The sequence below is a fragment of the Camellia sinensis genome, chromosome 6 (genome assembly GCF_055761805.1).
Source record: "Camellia sinensis isolate YWXY chromosome 6, ASM5576180v1, whole genome shotgun sequence".
Taxonomy (NCBI): Eukaryota; Viridiplantae; Streptophyta; class Magnoliopsida; order Ericales; family Theaceae; genus Camellia; species Camellia sinensis.
In genome coordinates, this window is record NC_138966.1 from 183,765,092 (window position 1) to 183,788,401 (window position 23,310).

Consider the following 23,310-nt stretch of genomic DNA (forward strand, 5'->3'; position numbering starts at 1 on the left):
GGTTAAAATGTGATTAGCATCAAGCTTAATATAAAAATAAAAAAATTAAATTTGGATCAACCTAATTTGAATAGGATTTGTGAAAAGAAATAATATTAAAACCAAATGAATCAATGGAATGCACCAATGAACCCTTGGCAACAAATATCGGTAAAATGGTTCTATGCTCTTCCCAACAAGAATAGGAAGGCCATAAATTTTTTTTCATGGACATGCAGCCTGGCATCAAATGAGTGTAAATTATCACCGGGATATCACAACATTATTCGAATAGGATATTAACCAACAAAGAAGTCGATTATCTCAAATAAACGGGCTAAAATATAATGGCAATGTCTACACAAAGAGAAACCTATATCAAAGCCTACACAAACTGTAATTATACATTGTTTCATATTTATGTTCACTGGAAAGTATACATTTCTAGATCACAGCAGTAAATTGGACACATGGAAAGATTTTAAATTCCTTCCCAGATGAAATTCTACACAACTGCCCATCCCCGAGTGTTCGAAGAGAAGGTACAGGGTGGATAGTTACAACTCTATTCATTCTAGTAACTATTGAGCTGTGGTCCAATGAAGTATTTTGATAAAAAACCAACCAATGTTTCAGCCGAGGAGCACTCCCTAATGTACATCTATAGAGCCCCCACTATACTTAATTTAAATCACAGTCCTAAAGGAAAATAAACGCTAAAATGCGTACCTCCACCTTGGAGGTAGCATGACAAAGAATCAAATTATTGGGCAGACCTATTTATTCTGTGTCTTTATCTGTCATGGAGTTCAGTGCTCAAAGATGATGGATTGCTTGAACCTCTGATCACAAATCCCAAATGGCTCGAGCTTGAGAACCTGATTGGTTCAGGGCTTATTGTTAAAGCCCAAAACCTTCTCAACACTACAGACCCTGCCATCATCATTTGATATGGACTGACTTCGTTTAATGCCAGCCATTTATCTTCTTTCAATAGTCCGATCAACAGTCCAAGCATGCTTCAATTTAGAGGTGGGTGAGTCTCCAGACCTTCCTTACTTGATTCCTCAGCATTGTCATGATCATTTTGGACATCTGCAGGTGAATACTCGGGTGGGGGGCTAGCAACAACCACCACGGGATGATTTTGAACTGTAGTCTCTCCTTCATTTGAAGATTCGTCCTTAAAAGTTGGTGAAGCCACATATGATATGCCAAACTTTTGTCCATGACTTAATCCAGGGCACACTCCCTGTGGCACAAAATGCTCAGCAACAAAGAAAATAAAAAATGTAAAATAAAATAAATATATATATTTTTTAGAGATGCTAAACAAGATAGGATTGTCTACTCGTTCATGTCCCTGAATTTCGTTGTAAGTGGTGAAGAGAAAAAAATCAAATGTTCTTGAGAAAGCTTAATTCATGTTTTGTTTCATGTTGTGTTGTTTTCCAAAATTTTGAAAACATGAACCAAAAACATGTTTGGTGCATTTTTTTTTATTTTTTTATTTTTGAATACTATTTTCAAAACAACCCCTAAATATTTGTATTTGAGATAAATAGAATGCACAATGAAAATCTCACTCAACAATCTTAAGAGGAATTTACAGTGGCTGCAATTTTTTTGGTAAATATTGCTTGCCAAACTTCTAGTATAGAATACATTCAAGAGGAAAAGCATCCAATGGAAGTTAAAATGGATCGATCAGAATTCCTTAATTTTCATTTTCAAAGTTCTGTTCTTTATTCTTTGTTGTTGATCCAAAAAAAAAGTTTTCTTCTTTATTTTAGAAAGCACATGGATCTTACACACTTGAAGAATCAGTAATACTTGTATTTAACAAATTTGAGTTATTTGACAACACTAACAATCTTTGGTTCACAACAACACTGATTTTTTTTATTTTTTTATTTTACACTCATCGTTTTATATGAATGACTATATAAATCAAAATATGTTTAATTCATCAATTATTAGGCTTTGATACCCCATTAGATAGATTTGAATTTATGTTTCCAAACATTTCTATATATTTTCAAATTCTTTTTTGCTTCAGAAACATTTCTGTTTCCATACTAACTGAAACAACACACCGAAATGAAATTTTGATACTTGATTGATTCCAAACTCAAGATACTCTATTCCCACCTTAATCAAACCTGAGGCAAAAGTGGACTTCTGAGAAGTTGAGTCTGATGCAAAACTGGTGAAAACTGAACTACACAATCTACTACCATTATTTTCCTGAGAATTCATTGAGATGTCGGAGGCATAGGATTCTTGTCTTAAGTGGCTGCCTCTACAGTATGCTCCAAAATAAGTACAATGCTCACGTACTAAAGATATTTGTGGTGTTGCAGGCAACAAGTGCCCTTCAGTACTGAAGATGTACCTGTAAATGGAAAATTTTCGAAGTCGACAGTAGAATGAGGAAAAGTAACTGAATTCTTTTTGAGTAGATATATCAACTTGAATTTTAATTGCTATGACAATTCTACTAGTTTTGGAAATGCGAAAGATCAGAGGATACACATCACTTACTTGTATGGCCCATTCTCAAGAAGGTTATCTGAACCAGCAGCCAAATCAAAAAGAAGCCACAAATATTTGACCTAAACACATCCATACATTATTAATTAAGTGTTATATATATATAGAAAGAAAAACTGAAAATAAAAGGGGAAGAAAAAGAATGACTGTAAAATTTGATGTATGGAAAAAATAGAGAGAATGAAATATGTATTGATGATTGATATTATTCTGTTACAATTGATTGATTATATAGATGTAGGTTAGGTGGTGGTAGGTGAGGAGTAGGTGAGTGTAGTAGGTGAGTGTGTGGTAGGTGATGGTAAGTGTGTGGTAGGTGATGGTAAATTCTAACAGCCCCCCGCAAACTCAAGGAGGATAGAAACTAACCAACTTGAGTTTGGAGAGTGGAACAAAACAAGAAAATACATAAAAATAAAAGAGGATAGGAGACACTGTATGGTCATGTCAGACCATTGGTGAAGACACTGGATGGTGGTGTCATAACGTTGTAGAGGACACTGTATGGCGGTGTCATAACGTTGTAGAGGACACTGGATGGCGGTGTCAGACCGATGTAGAAGACAGTTTATGGGGTCATGTCGGACCGTTGTAGCAGACAATGTTGTGACAGTTTACGGAGTCTTGCTGGACCCTTGTAGAAACTAACCGGAATCAATGTCGGGACAGTTTACAGAGTCTTGTCGGACCCTTGTAGAAACTAACCGGAATCTATGTCGGGACAGTTTACAGAGTCTTGTCGGACCCATAAAGGAGCTAACCGGAATCAATGTCGGGACAGTTTACAGAGTCTTGTCGGACCCATAAAGGAGCTAACCGGAATCAATGTCGGGACAGTTTACAGAGTCTTGTCGGACCCATAAAGGAGCTAACCGGAATCAATGTCGGGACAGTTTATAGGGTCATGTCGGACCGTTGAAAAAGTTGCACCCTCAAAAGGTGTGCCCAATGTTGTCAAAAGGCGTGCCATCAAAAGGCGTGCCCAATTCATCAAAAGGTGTGCCGGACATGATAGCGAGGCACGTGGGCGCCTTGGCTTGCGCGCCCGTTTGTCGGCTGGTGGCAAGAGGCGCGCGATGCGCGTGACTGCCTTGGCTATTTAACCAAGGTTGATGCTGAGGCTGAGGCAGAGAAAATTCGTTTTGCGGAGAGAGATAGTCCGTAACACTCTGTTGTCTGAGAGAGATTTCTGAGAGAGATACTCTGTAATACTCTGTGGCCCAGAAAATGGCTTCATCTTCCCGGAGTCTGCTCACTCTCTTTCCCGACCTCAACGAGTCAACAAGAGAGACAACTGGTGCGGTGGCACTGGAACCTCAACCAAGCGCCCCGGAGTTTACTCCGTTGAACTTTCCGATGCGGTCTGTGGAGCAAAGAATGGCAGTACAGTCGGATGTGGAGGCCAATCAGTATACTTTGAAGGCATGTGTGGAAAGCATGACGGCAGTCACAAACTTGTCGAACCGGCTGCAGAGTAGGACAAATGAGGTGCAGCATTTAAACTCCCAGCTGGCTCTGCTCCAACGCATGTATAAGGATGCGCGAGCAGAGATAAGCGTGCTAAGGGCAGAAAACAAGGAGCTGAAGCGGAAGGCCACCGTGATGTTCCGATTTGGAGGGCTGCCATATGCTGCAGTGGAGGAGCAGGGAGTAGTGATCATGCCCAGTGGAGTAGGAAACACGGAGGCAACACCGGCAAGGGCCGCCCAGGACGGAGGCAAAAAGAAGAGACCTGCGGCAGAGTAGAGAAGAAAAATCCCACTGTGCCGATTTGTGTTGGTTTGATTTTGTTTTTTTTTTTTTTTTTTTTTTTTTTTGGTGTAAAATGATGATCGGGGTGAGTCCCGACATGAATAAAATAAGTTGGTGTGCAGTTCGTCTTCTTCCTCTGTTTTTTTTTTTTTTTTTTTTTTTTGCGCAAAGAAATAACAATGAAAAAAAAAGATGAAAAATAAAGTGAAAGAGAAATAAAAAAAGAAAAAAAGAATTAGAAGAGATGTGAAATCAAAAACGAGAGAGTGAGGGAAAAAAAGAGAGGGGTTCACGTGGGTGCTTGGCCCACAGTGTGTGAAAATTTGCAATGTTTTTTTTTTTTTTTTTTTTTTTTTTTTTTTTTATGAAAACAAAAATAATAATAATAATAATAATAAAATAAATAAATAAATAAATAAAATAAAAGAAAGAAAGTGGAGTGGTGTCTGCCATGTGCATGCGTGTGATGAGTGTTTGGGAATATAGTATAATAAAGAGATATAGATATATATATATAAAAGATAAAGAGGGTTTTGAAAGTGGCAGAGAGAGAGAAAAGAGATATACATGGGCAAATCAATGTGTGTGTCGGTGAGTGGTCTGGAAAGTAAAAGAAAAAAAAAATAAAGAAATGGAGTGGGCTTTGCATTCAGCAGCACCCCAGATGGGTTTCTATCAAAGACTCCACTGCAATAACATGGGCAAGACTTGATATTTCAGGAAACAGTCTTAGACAAAGCTGCTTCGAGAGGCTATTTTCAATCACAAACCGGCGCCAAGAACTTGAAACTGAACAGACACGGACGAGATCTGACGGGTCCTCTAAACACAAGAGAATATTCATAGACGTGTCAGGTCCAAGCCACTGTAGGAAATCTCCACAACCCTCCATTTCAAGCTAAACTATTGTAATTATACCAAATAAATTGTTGATGATCCAAGACTTCTACCTACGTCCTGAAGACAGCAGAGATGATAACGAGGAGAAAGACAGTGAAGCAATTCCAAATTCTGAGTAGAAATTAGATCTGAAAGTTGTTTGATTTTTTGTTTTTGGGTTTTGCAGAGTCCTTGGTCCTCGCTTCGAGCCTTCTTCTGGATTTGGATCTTCTTCTCTATCTTCAGATCTTTCTCTCCTTCGTCCTCATGGCAGCGCTCCTTCTTCCTTCTATCTCAAGACTGGAGATTCCCGGTTCGAGGGCCATGTTACAGCCGGGACCAGTTGTTGCAACTTAGGGAGGTTGGTAACATCCCTGAGGCTATACTCATATTGTCAAATCCAGAAGACGGCATAAGAACAGAGGGAGGAACAATGACAAAGGAAGAATATTTTTCGGGTATGTGTTTGAAAATTCTAGCGGACTAGGTTGAGGTCCGGCGGGCGGCCAAGGCGAGGTTGCCGCCCGCCGGTGAAGCGGGAAATAGTAAGGTCTTAACCTTGCTCTGATACCATGTAAAATTTGATGTATGGAAAAAATAGAGAGAATGAAATATGTATTGATGATTGATATTATTCTGTTACAATTGATTGATTATATAGATGTAGGTTAGGTGGTGGTAGGTGAGGAGTAGGTGAGTGTAGTAGGTGAGTGTGTGGTAGGTGATGGTAAGTGTGTGGTAGGTGATGGTAAATTCTAACAATGACATAAGAATGTAATACATTAGAAATCAAGCAAAAAGAATTCAACACACGTAAGATACCATCACACTATCATTTAGTTATTGTTGGCAAAACCTTAGTTGCCCAGGATCCATTTGATTACCTTGTAGCCCTTGGGTAACTGAGTAGGATTCAGAGAAATGTTCCCCATCCATTGCTATACCATAGGGTAGATGAAAGTATATTATGAATTACCAAGAAAGAAAATTTTCTGACAGAAGACAGTTAAGCCTCAACTATGCAGTCCTGTTTGGCCTCCCTCATCACTTCTAAGGCAACAACCTTTCTAAAGCTTCTTCAATAGACTAGTTTCACATGCAGAAATCAATTCAAACTAATTATTACAACCTTGTCATATATATCTACTCGTAAATAGTTACAGGAATCATATCTTCCAGTAATTATCATGTGGAATATAATAATTTGATGGTCTAGAGCATCTAATAAGCCAAGGAGGCAACCCAAGTAAGACGCTGCGAGTAGCAGTCTTAAGTTTCAACTTCCCATCCTCCAGCTGCTAAACCACCCATATAGAGAGAATGAATCTTGATGTCTGTGTGCAATGGTCTAGGTTGATGTTGACAGGCGCATTCTGGGAATCATGGTAGGCACTAAGACAGACCGAGACCACCAGATGTGAAGAGGCGAGAGCGAACATAGCCTAAGAGAGACAGAGGAGAGGGTGCCAGTGAAGGATGAGCCTCTGAGAGGGGGTGAGCTAGGAAGCTTCGATGATCCCTCAACTCCAACCAATCCACAAGTCCTTGGTGATCCCACGTGGGGCCATAGGTCGCTTGAGTGTCCCAAGACCAAGGCACTGACCCGGGGAGGGCCCTAGGCCCGACCTAGGCAGGCAATGTAGCCCAGGGTGCCATTACTCAGGAAAGGTGAGGTGAGGTGAGGCAAGGCTAGGTGAGGTTCCTGAGGGAGGAGAGGCCATGAGGCTAGGAGAGGCACCTGAGGGAGGAGAGGCCATGAGGCTAGGAGAGGCACCTGAGGGAGGAGAGGCCATGAGGCCAAGTGAGGAGCCTGAGGAGAAGCAAGGCCCTGAGGGCCCCCCGGGGGGGGGGGGGGGTTTGGGTGGGTGGTTCATGCCTTGTAAATGTCAAGTTAACCCCCCTTGTGGGTGATGGCATTGCAAGTCACGTGAGACCCAAATACCTACAATGTCCAACTTTTGACAATTGGAATTGTCTTATGTCATTTTTTGGATAAGGGATTAAAAAAGTCAAATTGATGGAGCACATATAATTTTATCTAAAATTTAAAATTGATCCTTACTGTCTCCGCTAGGAAAAAGCTCTCCATATGATCTTCCTGTTTGTGAAACTCTACATCTGAAATATGACAATATCCACATGCGCATCGCGCTCCATATTGCAAGCTGGCAACCATTTCCCTTCCAGCATCCAGATATCTGTACAGAAAGTGTTAGACAACTAGACAAGAATAGATTTCAAAGTTTGAATCAATAAATTGAAAGTTGAACAAAGAGTTAAAGAAGAAAGTCTAATTGACTAGGGGGGACAACTTCTGCATACCAAAACCAAACAACAAATGTCTTTCAGATAATACTTTACTGCCAGAATTTTTATTTCCCTGACATCCCCAATTTGTTTTTTAGCAATTTGAAGAAGATGAGGTCAATGGAGAAACAAGGCATCAGGCATCTAGCACTCTACACGTGTCTTTGCAGTATTAACAGTAACTTCAAGAGCGACTTCATGGAATAGCTTAATGATAGTCAAAAAGATATTATTAACCTCATCTTTGTGACACTATATCCAATGTCTCGCATGAGGAGAACATACCTTTTTCTTCTTTTTCCTTTTTTCGTTTCCTCTTGGACAATGGAGATTGAATGATACAATAAAAAATCATGGCCAAAAAAGCGGGAGAGGGGGGAAAAGAAACAACTTAAATGATATGTTAAACTTCTAAAAGGAGTCGGTGCCTTACTATCCAAGAAATTTTTTGAATGAAATTGACCTTGCCAAAACTGTTGTTGCTAATTTAAATACAAGTATTTTAAAATAAAAGTTGCACAATTGGAGGAGAAGAAGCACATAACCAACCTGGGATCCCTGGTAGCTTTGTAGAGCCAATATGTGCTCTCTATTAGTTCTGGACGCAAGGGGTAGCTCTTTTGACCATGCTGAACATAAATGTCGCTTTACAAGTTAAAATACTCCTTGGCATATAATGTTGTAACAAAATTATATAAAATATTATATTGTGAAATAATACCATTGACCACCATTTTCAAACACAAAAAGAACCAGAAAGTAAAACAACAAAAAGAAAAGAAACTGGGGAAGATACAAACAGTAATGGACTTTGGGACACTGTATAGAACCAAATATAGATAACATAATTTACAAATCAAGAATCCTATCATGTCAATTTTTTGTAATCCCCCTCTCAAGGTGAGTCATGTCAAATACAATGAACTCTTTAGAAGTGATTTTCAAGATGACGGTGTTGCCTTCGAGTTTATAAAATAGTGTTTCCCTTTAGAAGTTAATACTTTTATAAGCATATTCTTGCTTGGCCATGAGGAGTGGGTTCTGTTCATCATCAACGGTGCCGCGTTATTACACATGTATATAGATTGTATATTAATTTGAAGTCACTTGTGTCTAACCACTTAGTTTGATGCATTAATCAAGCCACTAGCACCCGGTAATGTGTATTTAGCTCAACTCACTTGTGTCTACCACTTAGTTGCATTTATCAAGCCACTAGCACCTTTAGACAAACCCAAATCATATAATAGTTTCCTTCCCAAAAGAGGATTTCGATCACCCTAACTTGATTGATCATAGGTGCCAACTAAAGAAAGAAATAAGCTTCTCTCCTTGCACCTTCAAGTGGTAAGGCTCAAATATTAGTTTCTCCCTTAACATAAAGGGCCCCTAACAATCTTGAATCTGATAAGCAGATTTCCCTTACTGCAAATCCAAAGACACTACGGTTATCTAAAATGGCACAAGCCCATTCAAAAGAGGTTCATTTGCCTTCATATAAATGACATTTTTTTTAATTTTTTGGTCCAATTGTTGATGGGCCACACATTTGTGGGTTCGATCCCAGAAACCTGATACCGAGACTTTACAAGATAAGCTAAATATGCAGGAATTCAGACAACAGTAATTAAGATACCTGAACACTGAATGTGGCAAGATTAAAACCCTCTGGAGTGAAACCATATTTTTTCCAAACACTAAAGAAAGCAGCATGTGTTCGAATTGCAGGATCGATGTCCCCAGCTAAAACCTTCCAAAATTGATGATCAGTTCTGCTAATTCCCTAATCAATAAAATTCTGATTCCAAGCAATCAACTAAAGATATGTACATATATATATGGATTACCTGAAGGCCGGGCCAGAATGCCTGCAAACTGTTAAATAATGGCCAGACAAGGGCAGCAGAGTTCATATTTACCTCCACATACCTATTAAAATTTGAGAAGTTAGCATTTCTTCTGTGATATGGTTCAAATTTCAAAATTAAAGTCCTGAACAAGAAACTGAAAGGAAATAAAACTAAAACACGGGAAAGGAATGCATAACTAGAATGGTACATAATGGCCAAATTTTTTTACCAAGGATCAGTATAAAGATAGCGCATAGCTGCCTCATAAGCTTCTTGAAAAATGAACAGATACTCTTCATCTCCAAATAATAAGTAAGCCTGAAGTGAAATCATAAATAATCAAAACACAAAAACAAAAGGAAGAGGAAAGAGGGTGGTTCGAGTTTTATTGATCGAAAATGGTTGGAGTTCCTCGAGGACCACTTGATACATGTGTACTTATTATATTGCTGATACAATGAGAACACAACACAATGAAAATTTAGGGTTTTAATTGTGAGAATATTATGTTAATTATGGAAATATATCAATTAGGTTGATTGTGTATTTTAGATTGATTGTGAATATTAGATTGATTGTATTTCCTATTTCAGATTAGGGTTAGGATTGCTATATATATTGGTTGTAATCTTTGTATTACCACAATTGAATATACAGTTTAATTCAGAAAATTTACATAGTATCAGAGCCGTCTCTGAGCCGAAACCCTAGAAATTGTCTCCACATCGTATTCCTCATCAGAATCCCTCTGAGTCGCAAGTCGTCCTTCGTCTGGTCATCTGGTTCGTATCTCTGGTTTGTAACCCAGAGAAACCCTCATCAAAGACCCTCTTCGCAGCTCAGCTGAGTCGAGAGGACTCTGGTCGTCTGTCTCTGCCTCTCTCGTGCCTCGCGCGAAGGTCTGCTCCCTCTCTCTCTCATCTCGCTAATGATAGCTGGTCTCCTCTTCTCGAACGAGGTTCGTCTCTGGTGGCCTTGGGTAACCCATCTGGTCGACCTATCTGTTCGACGTGATCACTGTGCTTCGATCGCTGATCTTCTCTCTCTCTGGTTCTTCTTCAGTTTCTCTTAGTTCGTGACTTGAATCTCTGGTTCACTGAGTTCACTCTATTTTGGTTATATTTTGGATTTATTACACTTAAACCCCTCAATTGTCTATTTATCACCCTTTGACCCTTGGTTTGACTATTTTGCTCTATTTTGGATTTATTACACATGAACCCCTAATCTCTTCAATTATTACGATGTCTCCAGCTTTTGATGAGTGTGCCTTCTGCCATCAGAGAGGCCATTAGAAGTACCACTGTCCCAAGAAGGGACGTCTGCTTGCCTCATCTTTTTAGCAATCTCATAACCGATTACAGGCTCCTCCTGCTGCGTATACTGCATTTGCTCCGGCTCCTAATCCTGACTTGGCTTCTTTGAGTGCTCAGATTAGTCAGTTTCAACATATATTGTCTACCTCCTAGCCATCCCCGTCTGCCTTCATTGTTTCCTCTTTTCATTCAGGTTTGCTTGGGTCTTCTTCAGGTATTTCTTCGTCTATCTAGATTTTTGACTCTGGTGTCTCTTATCATATGACTCTCCATCTCTCTTTACTTCAATATTGTACTCCTCCTCCCTTTCCTATTGCTGTCAATGCTGCTAATGGGTCTAGTATGTCTATTGCTTTTGTTGGATCTGTCCTACCATCTTTATGTTCCTTAATTATCTGTCAGTTTATTATCTATCAGTCAGCTTGATATCTTTGGTTTTGATGTTATCTTTTCTTCTTCTATTTATTCTATACAGGATCGGATGTCTAAGCAACAGATCGGGACCGGTCGTAGAGTTGGAGACCTCTATGTGGTGGAGAGCTTGCATCTGCCTATGGCAACCTCTCTGACTGCCCTTTCCTCTTTTCAGTTAGATTCTCTGTCTAGTCTTTTCTGCTTGTAGCATTTTAGATTAGGGCATTTGTCTGCCGATCGCTTATGGTCTTTAGCTCAGTCTAGTATATTGGGTAAAGTTTCTCCTAGTGAACTTACTGAATGTCGGGGGTGTAAACATGCCAAAATGACAGTCTTACCTTTTCATAAAAGTACTTCTATATCTGATACATCATGTTCTTTAGTTCATACTGATATTTATGGCCCTTCTCTTATTCTCACCAAAGGGGGTTCTGCCTATTATGTGTCATTTGTTGATGACTGCACTCGTTACACTTGGGTTTATCTTATAACTCATAAGTTTGACTTCTACCAGATATATCGTACTTTCCAGTCTATGGCCACTACACAGTTTGGTTCTACTATTAAATTTTTGTGGTCTGACTTGGGCGGGAAATACTTTAAAACTGAATTCTATAAATATTTGGCCAAATTGGGTACCATTTACCAAACTTCTTGTACTGATACACCTGCCCAAAATGGTCGAGCTGTGCGTAAACACCGTCATCTCCTTGAGACAGCTAGGTCTCTCCTTTCTGTCTCTGTTCTGGCTCCATTTTGGAGTGAGGCAGTTCTTACTGCTACTTTTCTTCTCAACCATATGCCTGCCCCCCTTATTTCTGGTCGGTCTCCTTATGAGGCTCTGTTTTCTCAACTGCCCAATTACCCCATCCTTCGTGTGTTTGAGTCTGCTTGTTTTGTCCTTTTACCCCGTAAAGATAGGACCAAACTTAGTGCCCAGTCAGTCTTATGTGTCTTTTTGAGTTATAGTCTCACTCAGAAAGGTTTTCGCTGTTATGACCCTGTTTCCCATCGCCTTTATGTCTCCCGTCATGCTGTTTTTCTCGAACGTCTACCTTACTTTCAGCTTCCTCCTCTCACCGCCCCAGTTTCCAAAGAGGATTTGGTTCATATTGACCCGTTTCCTTCTAAGGTCCTGTCTGATGAGTACATCTCCACGATTCTCCCTGAGCTTGTTTCATCTTCTCCTCTGCCTCTCCTTCGGTTTCTTCTCCTTCGGTTTCTTCTCCTCTTCCGTTGTTAGTACATTCTCGTCACAAGGCTCTCTCTCCACCGGTTGTCTCTACCCCTACTGCTGCTCCTCCTGCTTCAAACGACTCTGATCCTGTTGCACACTGATATTTTACTTGAATGTGTCATCTTCCAAACAGGTAAGGTTGGTTTAATACATGTTTTTCTGTTTCCTATCGTACTTTTTTGTTTACTATTCACTCTTTTTCAAAACCTCAGCTTACAAAGAGGCCTGTTAGGATCCTCATTGGGTTCAAACTATGGAGGATGAGATATCTGCTTTACAGAAAACTAGTTTTTGAAAGTTGGTTCCTTTGCCTGCTGGTAAGAATTTGGTTGGTTGCAAATAGGTCTACAAAGTCAAGACTCATTCTGATGGTTCTTTTGAGCACTACAAAGCTCGTCTAGTTGCCAAAGGTTTCTCATAGGAGTATGGTATTGATTATGAGGAGACCTTTGCTCTTGTTGCCAAGATAACTACTGTATGTACTTTGATCTCTGTCGCTGCTGTTCTTTCTTGGCTTCTTTATCAGATGGATGTTAAGAATGCTTTTCTTAATGGCCATCTCACTGAGGAGGTTTACATGCGTCCTCCCCTTGGCATTCACCATTCCTCTGGACAGATTTGTCGCCTTTGGCGTGCTCTGTATGGTCTGAAGCAGTCTCCTCGTGCTTGGTATGATCGCTTTCAGACTGCTGTTATTGAGCTTGGGTTTCATCCTTGTCCACACCTCAGCTGGATTTGTTGCATTATTACTGTATGTGGATGATATGATCATCACTGGTACTGGTTCTGACTCTTCTATTATATCTGAAGTCAAGCAGCATCTTTTCCGCACCTTTGAAATGAACGATCTGGGCCCATTGCGATATTTTCTTGATATTGAGGTAGCTTCTTCTCCCAAGGGCTACTTTCTATCTCAAGCCAAGTATGTCAATGAGGTTATTCATCATGTCGGCCTTACTACCACTAAGATTTTTGATACCTCCATTGAGCTTAATGTAAAGCTCAACACTACTGATGGTGTTCTTCTGGATAGTCCTACTTTATATCGCGAGCTCGTAGGTTACTCATCCTGATCTTGCCTATGTTATTCATGTGATTAGCCAGTTTGTCTCTGCTCCTCATTCTCCTCATTGGGCTGCTTTGGTTCGAATTCTTCGCTATCTCCGGGGTACTATACTATTGTCTTCTACTTCAGGCTTATGCTGATTTTGATTGGGCTGGTAATGTTACTGATCGCAAGTTTACTTCCGGCTTATGCATGTTTCTTGGTGATTCCTTGATCTCTTGGAAGGCAAAGAAACAGACTGTTGTTGCGCGTTCTATTGCCAAGACTGAGTACCGTGCTATGGCTCATGCCACTGCTGAGCTTGTTTGGCTTCATTGTCTCTTGACTGAGTTAGGTGTCCCTCAATCTTCTCCGACCTCCCTTTACTGTGACAACCGTAATGCTATTCAGATTGCACATAAGACTGTCTTTCATGAGCAAACGAAACATATTGAGATTGATTGTAATTTTGTACATCAGCATCTGCAATCTGACTCTATCTCGCTTTATCTCTTCGGCATTGCAACTTGCTGATTTCTTTACAAAGACTCACACCACTGCTCGCTTTCAATTTCTTCTTGGCAAACTCTCATTGTTTTCTGCTCAAACACCTTCAGTTTGAGCGGGGGTATGAAAATATTATGTTAATTATGAAAATATATCAATTAGGTTGATTATGTATTTTACATTGATTGTGAATATTAGATTGATTGTATTTCCTATTTCAGATTAGGGTTAGGATTGCTATATATATTGATTGTAATCTTTGTATTAGCACAATTAAATATACAGTTTCATTCAGAAAACTTACATTAATATCATGAGATTTGATAGGTCAGAATGCAGTAATACCCATCCACAGCAAGCAATAAAGCTATCAAATATATAAACCACTTCGGAGCAGCTGTTGGTGTCTGTGTGAGTGTGACCCCTATAGCTAGGGCATGCTTGTTTGTTTATTTGTTGCCCAGTATCTATATGGTCTTTGGGTGTGTTTGTCAACTTGTTTAGTCTCTCAAGTTGTGAGAGGATTTTTTAGGCCAGAGAGAGAGAGAGAAGGGTAGAAAAAGAAGTGGATGTGAATTTATATTTTAGAAAAAAAGGGCTGTTATATATCATTGAAACTCTTCACCTTTTGAGGCATACAATTTTAAAAATGATGGGTCCTACACATACACATGATAAATAGCATTTCTCAAAAAATAATTTTGCATATGCTGGTGAAATTAAAATTTTGTAACTACTATGCCAAAAGGTGTCAATATGAAAGTTATTGATCTTGTAACTGTCCTAGAAAGCATATACTTTGTTTTCTATATGGTAACAATAGATTATATATTAATGTGACATCTCAAATAACTCTAGTATTTCAACTTATAACAACTAACCTTCAGGAGATATTCGTAGAAAGAGTCGATACTGGTACCTATCCCAGCATCCTGCAAAGCAACATAGAAATATAACTTGAAATAACCACATATAAACAAAACTACAGCTTCAATACCATTAACATGATTGATGAATAGATCACTGGAGAAACAAAGATCAACAGAGAAACATCAGGATTCAGTAAATTAAAAAAAAAATAAGCATGTAAAAGTTCCATGGCTATAATCAGCACCCAGGCAAGGATGTGGCATGTGGGGCACAAAAAATTGTGAAGTTATTTCATTTATAAAAATAAAAAATAATAATAATAACATACAAAAGACAGGACTAGGTAAATGGCAGTATGGTGTTATCTTTGAAAAAATGACTATAACAGCCAATGGGTAAAATAACAGAATTTCAGAGAAATATCGGGCATGTGACAATTCCCTAAAGTTTTAAATGTAAACTTAAATCATCATTCTAGAGGGAATTTTACATTACAATTCACAAGCCAAAATCACAGCAGGTCAAATGTGGAACCACTAAAACTTGAAAAATAACTAGAAAGGAAAGAGGTACTTTTACAACTCCAAATTCATGAATACACGTGCAACAGTGCTTTTTTTTTTAAATCCCATAATCTCATAATCGCTAAAGAAACAAAATGACAAAAACATTATTGAGGTAAAAAGTTTAATGCCACTTTAATGAACAAATTTAGACTCATTTTTTACATAGAATTTTAAAATGAGATCATTTAATGTTAATGTTGTAATTTTCATTACTCATCTATTAACAATTCTTCAACATGGGATTATAAACCAAGCATACTTGAATCTTAGGTCTACAAGCAAGGTAAATAGGTCCATTACCGGCTGGCTCTAGACCGAAAAGACCTAATGGAGTAATCCCTTATTATCTCAGATTGAAAATGCTAATATAAATATGCACATTGCATCCCCCTTGATGGGGTAAAAGAAATGTTACCTTTTGCGTCCATTCACCTGTAAAAACATCAATATGAGCACCAACTAGATTAATCTTTGAACGGCGTGCCCATAATCCACGCACCGCATTCTTTGTAACTTGCTCATAAACTGTATTTCAAAGAAGATGCAATATATTCACAGACGAGAGTCAACAATGCATACAAAGATTACAACACCTCAACCCCCACCCCTGCAGTCCAGAGGACATGCATACAAACAAAAAGAGAGTGAAAAATAACATATTTTTAAATAAGTATTGTATTATTGAATCAACAAGGGGGTTGCAACTTGTACACAAAATATGGACAATTGACCTATATCAACTCTAGAATATTTTTATTTTTATTTAAAAAACTTACTCAAAAGTCTCAACAAATTCAAATTGATTCAAGTGACCAATGGTGCTTGGGAACCAACTATGCAATAGAGAGAAAATTCTACTTTTTTCACTCTAAAAATAGGCTCTTCCTTCCCATAAATAATCCTCCTATTGCATTCTCCCACCAAATGATTAATATCAAAGACAAAGGCACCAATACAAGTAAATTCATATAATGAAAGGAGCACATAAGGCCACCACATCATACTGTATAAAATTTTTGTACAAAAGATATGTTTGTATAGCATTACCCAAAAAATGTCATTGCTCAGTGGAGTAAGTAGTAATTATTACCCGAATCATTTGTTAAGCGGCTGAGCACCCCAAATTCTAATGTCAAGGTCCCACCACCAGCTGTTGACGTAATCTAAAGACAGCAAAAATTGTGACTTCAGAATTTACATGTCATGATGTACATAAAAATGGAAACAAAAGTAAATATCATTTTTGAAACAAATTAAAGATAAGAATTATCAGGGCCGAAGCTCTCATCTCCACTTCTGGATTCTTCACAAACTATTCAACTTATATAGACTTGGGAACATGTGTGGGTGTTGGATATATGTACCCCTCAAATTTAAGAACCACTAATAAGATTGAATTGTAAAAAATTCCAATACATCTTATTCTCCTATACTCAATGTAAGAAGATGTGTTTATGTAACGTGAAATCTGCAATAAAAATACTTGACTATTTCTCAAATATCATTGTATAATGTGTATACATATGTATCTAAAAACTGAGATCCTACCTTGTCTAGCATCTAGAAAACTAGGATATGTTACTCCTTTCAACCGGAAGGCACATCATTTAAATGTTGAATAACTAGGACCCTGTTGAGTTGAGAATCAGAGGGACACTTCACTTATTTTTAGAAGTGTCCAATAAGTATGCAGTGACTAACTAGGGAAGTTTTTTAGAAATCTAGGGTCAACAAGGAGCAATGCACAACAAAGTAGATTATAGTTTATCTTACAAGGTGAGGCAGAGGATCAAAGGATGAATTGGAAACCATAGTATGAATTACACAAAAGGTTGATTACATGTGTTTATGAATTGTAACATTTTAAAATAAACCAACTTGAACTTAAATAGGCAAGAAAGTACAAAGAGGCTTTGCCTTGCTTTCATTTTCATCAACTCCATGCAATAGATTGACAGATCCAAATGGAATTCCTGCACCAAATGTACCACATATAACTTAGGTTATAATAATGACAGATCGAATTTAATGGACAACATTTAAGCTAAGGGTGAATGAAATATGTAATTGATAAAAGAAACAATAATCAGCTGTCCAAATTATGCCTTAGCAATCAAAACATGAGACTACGTTCCTTTTCTTTTCTTTTCTTTTCTTTTTTTAACAAGTAAAACCTGAGACAATAACTTGGAAGCAAGAACACAGAAAATTGAAGCTTTGCGTAGCAAGAAAACGCTTTCATGAAGATCAAGCTTCACAAGCAACTTACAAATCGTCTTCACCACCCAGAACTATAAACCTCTTGAACAACTTAGTTTGCAAGAATACCAAACCATAAAAATTGCAATCCATAGCCAACTCCCCTCATAAATTTAGGTCTTCCTACAATACAGTCTATAGAGACACATTGGTTCAACGAAAGACACTATCTAAAATCTCAAATACATACATACATGTAGTTATGTATGTATCATTGCAAAGAATAGCAAACTATAAAGCACCGACACTTCAAAACAAGTGTCGTATCCATGTCGGACATACGGACACTTATGGGACACACCACTTGTTTAATTAATTTTATTTCAGGGGACACGCCGAGGACACACTAAGGACATGCCAAATTGTCATTTCCCCCATTTTATTTAGTACTTTTGATGAATGTTGAATGTTTATTATTTTTTTCTTAGAGATAAATACTTAATAGATCATCCATAAAATAAAAAACCAAAAAAAAAAAAAGATATAAACTGCAAGTATTAATTTAAAATTTTTTTTTTTTAAATTAAATAAAATTAGAGTTAGTTTTTGTTAATATTGATTGTTTGTGGATGTAATATTAACCTAGATAGTAAATAAAAATATATTTTATTGTCGTGTCCCCCCCCCCCAATGTCCGTATCCCTATTTTTTTGAAATCGCCGTGTCCTATGTCTGCATCCATGTCCATGTCCGCATCCATGTCCATGTCCGCATAGGGGTGCAACTTGGACGGGCTCAGACCTAGCAACCCAAGCCCAGCTCAAATTTTTTTAGGGTTTGGACAAAATATTTTCAAATTTGGTATGAGCTTGGGCAAAAATTCAGAAGCCCAAATTAAATCTGGGCGGGCTTGAACAAAGACGTCAAACAATCCTAACAACCCGAAGCCCGAATTATACATATATGGATATATAAAAATATTAAATATACATATAAATTATTAGTCATTACATAATATTAAAGTAATTTAGATTATTAAATCCTATTGAATATATATTATACATACAAATAACATAAAATCTTTTTTTTTTTATTTTCACTCATAAATTGTGAGAACTACTATAGCAACATCTCTCTTACATTATATAAATTATTTTTTTTTTATGGTTTTAATGATTTTCTATATAAAAAAAAATGTAAATAGAGTGAAATTTTAATAATTTAATAATGTAGCTGCCTAAAAATAAAAATAAAAACTAAAATTCATTTACAATTCGGGCAATTTGGGTTTAACTCCGGTTAGGCTTGGGCAGACAATCTCGGGTTACAATTCGGACTTGAGCGGGCTTGGACAAGTCCCAGCACAACTTGGACTGGGCTTGGACAACCTCCCAACCAGACCGAACCCGCCAGAGTTGCACCCCTATGTCCGCATCCGCATCCGCATCCGCATCCGTGTCCATGCTTCTTAGATAGCAAATAATTGATACAATTAATCAATAGAAAGTCGTGAGTTAAAAACATATAGATAACATTCCCAAGAAAAATCAACTTTTTAGACTAAAACTCAATTGAAAAATACAAGATATGCAAAACTGCAATATAAAGCAATGTTTTTCAAGTCTTGTTTATGAGTAGTGATACCAGTAGGAGTATCAAAAGCAGGTAGTAATCTATGGGCCAAATCCTCAGCTAATCGGAGTAATTCATCATCATAGGATGGAAACTTCATGCCCTGAAATTAAAGAAATAAATAATTAAAATAAAACATCCTAAGAAGACCTCCTTAAGGATTTATCCAACACAAACATAATTGAGCCATTTTAAAGAGTATAAGGAAGGTTCCTTCTGCCTCGAGCATCAGACAAATTGAGTAAAATTTGAAAGGAAGTGAAAAGGAACAATCTTTTGAACATTTGCCAATAACATAATTGCAATTGCAACTAGTAGCTCAAACATTGCACTGTTCCTTTGGCTCTCCTTACAAGTCCTTTTTTTTCTCTAAAATTTTGGTTGCCTCCAGAGAAATCATCTCATGCATTGTAGAGATATGAGAATATTGTAATAAAAAGATTAATACGTTACAACAATGTTAGTAATACCGTTGCATGATCACTTGCAATAAGATGGGCAGAAAGTAAACCTCCAAGGATCCGGATCGTAGTCTCAAACACTGATACTGTCTTGTTCTACAAATTTGATCACAAAAAACAAAAAACAAAAAACAAAAAACAAAAAACAAAAAAGAAGCTACAATATCAGTTTGCCTAATTCAATCTGCAGCAACCAAACAGTATGCCTAGCTGCTCATAACCAAAGACTCAAATTATATCAAAGCAAAATGCTTGAATCTTATTCAAAATAGGACTTGCATAATTTAGAAAAATCCAACCAAAAATAGCAACTTGAGAATACATAAACTTTCGACGGTAATAAGCAAATATGACTTTTTCGATTAGAGTTTATCTTTTTTATGGCTTTCCCGTAACATGGTGGGTTTATAGATGACTAATTATCAAGTGCCACATAAGGGACAACAAAAAAAGAACACACTGTAATCTTTTGTATCATGTTTCTCTCTTTTCACCTCTCATTTCAATTTGAAATCCTCCACCGACCTTGGCACCTCTCCACCCAACACCAAACCATTCTCCATTTTTTCCACCACAACATTCCCTCCCTGTATGTTTCCTCTCCTCCACCTCTCACAGAAAAACCCCTCAACAACACTGTTATCAATCAACGAATCAGAGAGTGATTCACAAAATCAAACCTATAAAAATCAAGTTATTGAAATAGCAATTAAATCAAAGTAATATACACAAGAAGTTGTTCAGATCAGATCAACTATTATTGATTCATCCATAAGGTGGGTTGAGATTGTTGGTCGCGATGGGGTTTGATGTTGGGTTTGTTGTTGACGGTGGTTGGGGGTTGTAGTGGTGGTGTTGTGGGAGAACAAATAGCTGTGGTCTGTTGTAGACAGAGAAAGGGGAGGAAGCTTGAGTTGGTCAGTTGTGGGTCTGTGGAAGGGAGGATGGTGTGGCGGCTCTGGTTGGTAGTGGAGGTTGGGTTAGAGAGAGAAGGAAGGAGAGGAGAAATAGGGGGAAACGATTAGGTCAGTGATAAAATTTTGGTTTGGTCCACAAATTGACTGATGTGGCATTTAATTATAGGCTTTCCATAAATCAAATGCTTTACAGAGGAGCCGTGAATAAGTTAAACCCTTCCGATTAACAACCGAGATTGAGAAATAAAGGGCCCATACCCAAACAACCAACCGGGAAAAGAAAAGAAAAGAAAAATATAAAGAGTAAAAATATTCAAATATCCCTAATTAAAATATAATGACCCATTAATGCTTGGACTTTCTGTCCTCTCCTTGTTGCTCCTACATCACAACCTCCACGAAAAAATATGATACATCTTAGAATGAACAAAATTTTCAAATGAACCAACGGTACAAGGAGAAAGCCAAACAAGTAAACTCCAGCTCAGTGGCATCATGATAGGGAATCACAAAAATGGAAACTCAACATGGAGGACCAGGTGTTTTACATAAATGGCACTGTTATAGCTGTTCATATCACTATCTATCCACTAAAACCGACAATCGCTCTAATAAACAGATAGCTTCAGACAATCCAAATTAAGCTTAGGAATCTAATCTGTATTACGATATTAGAATCTAATGTTTACAATTTCTCAAGAATGAAAGAACACTTGACGCAGTATGATAATCTTAACACAAGAAGTGCAACACTCACAATATCAAACTGAAGGTTTTTACCAATCCATTCGACAGACTCGGTGAAGCGTTCTCGGTCCCCAAGCAAAGCCAACATGTCTAAGGAGTCAATCTGTGACATTGGCATTACTGCAACATCAAGTACAAGTTTACTTCTAAAAAATTAACATAATAAAATAAAACAAAGAAATGGCTCATTTTACCAGGGTTAAGGCATAGCCACCAAGTGTATCTTCCCCTTCACATGATAGAGGTTTTAATTCATCGAGTGGAAAAGCATGTTCCATGTATCCATTGAAAGCATGATAGAACATTTCACGCACCTAAATTATCAAGAAAACACTTTATTTTACAATAAAAAACCATAAGGGTCAATTGAAAAAATTAATGCAAAAACCATCCAAAACCCAAAAGGCAGTGTGCAATAATGTGCCCAGAACTGCCAAGTTGAGACGCAATGCTAGACAGACCGAGAAATCTAACAGAACCACCAAAAGCAATGTTGTTCCAAAACTATATATATCATCAAGTAACTCTTAAAAAAACACTCACATTTATTCTGTCATTAAGAACCTACATGGCAATGCTAATACATCATCCTCCTATCAAAAATTAAAGTAAGCACTTCAAATTAAGGAGACAACAGTAATCAATGACAACACCATTGAGATATATGTATATAAGGCTGCCTTTAGATAATTTTGAATTAAACTTCCACAATGATTTATATTTTTACCTTGACATACAAAACTCTGTTATCAAATTTACCTCTTTCGCCACCCCCCCCCCCCCCCCCCCCAAAAAAAAAAACACTATTTGAATACACATATAGTACTAGCCCTAGGGCAAAGCCATAGAGTGAGTTGAATAGCAATGGACACTATAGAAGTTTCTCAAAACCTCAGATCAGATGAAGCCTTGTGTCATTGACATAGAAATCAATCACAAGATTTAGCTCATAAATAGTTAAATTGGTTAAATCTAACATATATATGTGTGTGTGTGTGTGTGTGGTTATAAGAAATGGATACCTCATCTCTGAGCTGCTTCGCTTCATCGGTAGTAACACTCTCGGCGAGATTTCTGCAGATAAAAATGTCCGAAAATATCAAGATCAAGAATAATGATGGACTCCATTGTTTCATAGCTTTCTCTTTCTCTCTCTCTCTCTCTCTCTCTAGGTATGTATGTATTTATATGTAGTGTCCCAGAACAGTAAATTTTGCTACATTGAGAACAGAACACACTACTCCGCGTCTGGGCCGGCTGTTTCGGCAGAAAGGTCAGCCACCCAGACGACGCCGTTTACTGCTAAGATGGCTAGTGCTTTGTTTTTGGTTTTTTATTTTTTATTTTTTATTTTTAGTTGCCTTTAGAAGTGGGTTGGCTTTTTGGTTTTTTGGCTTTTTTAGCTATTTTAGCCTGGGCTAAAAAGCTTGGTTTGGGAAGGACTTTTTGGCTTTTTGGTTTTTTTGACTTTTTTTGTGAGAAAATAGTGTAATGATTATGGATTGGATGTGATATTTTGTTTTTTGTGGTTAAAATATCCTATTTTGTCTTTTATGGCTAAAATAGCCAAAAAAACCCCAACCCAACTTGCCAAACGGAGCCTTAAACATAATCTGAGAAAAATATTTTTTATAGGAAACATTAAAATTCAGTGGTAACTTTAAAAAAAAAAATTATAAAATTATAAAAAAGTATAATATTTTAATTATCAAAATTTATAAACTTCATCATTGATTTGTAGTTTTTGTAGGTCTTTTTAGTTGTAGGATATTATTGGAGAAAAAAGATTTTGTGTTTGGAAATATAGTTACGTTTTTTTGTGGTTAGATGTGATGTTTGTGAGAAAAATAAATGAAATGATTATGGAATTTGATGTGATATTTTATTTGGATTGATTTTTTTTTGTTTTGTAAAATATTTGTCTTGTAGTGAAAAAAATCAAAAAAAAAATCACAAAAACCTAGTTGCCAAACATTACTAAACTTTTTTGTTTATATAGGATTGTTACTTATGTTTTTCATTTCTTATTTTAGTTTTACTTTGTCGGTGTTTGGAAAGTGAGTTTTTATGTAAGTTTTT

The 23,310-nt window shown here is 37.4% G+C and overlaps 1 protein-coding gene across 1 annotated transcript; it reads right to left on the bottom strand.

The window, feature by feature from the left end:
* Positions 1 to 355: 355 nt before the first annotated feature.
* Positions 356 to 22,493, bottom strand: LOC114287904 (Glycosyl hydrolase family 47 protein). Its single transcript, XM_028231359.2, has 17 exons — positions 22,254 to 22,493; positions 21,426 to 21,545; positions 21,242 to 21,334; positions 19,577 to 19,663; positions 19,119 to 19,209; positions 17,193 to 17,248; positions 16,366 to 16,438; positions 15,691 to 15,800; positions 14,721 to 14,771; positions 9,550 to 9,638; positions 9,318 to 9,399; positions 9,107 to 9,220; positions 8,020 to 8,099; positions 7,226 to 7,361; positions 2,524 to 2,594; positions 2,131 to 2,374; positions 356 to 1,231 (listed from the first exon to the last, which is right to left on the bottom strand). Exons 1-17 carry the CDS (start codon positions 22,365 to 22,367, stop codon positions 1,001 to 1,003), a joined length of 1,842 nt encoding a protein of 613 aa, XP_028087160.2. The 5' UTR covers positions 22,368 to 22,493; the 3' UTR covers positions 356 to 1,000.
* Positions 22,494 to 23,310: the final 817 nt, after the last annotated feature.

Coding starts and splice junctions, on each gene's coding strand:
- LOC114287904 (XM_028231359.2), bottom strand. CDS start 22,367: ATGAAACAATGGAGTCCATCATTATTCTTGATCTTGATATTTTCGGAC. Junction 19,210..19,576: donor TTGCAAGTGATCATGCAACG/GTATTACTAACA, acceptor CTTTAATTTCAG/GGCATGAAGTTTCCATCCTA. Junction 16,439..17,192: donor TTGATGAAAATGAAAGCAAG/GCAAAGCCTCTT, acceptor TGCTGTCTTTAG/ATTACGTCAACAGCTGGTGG.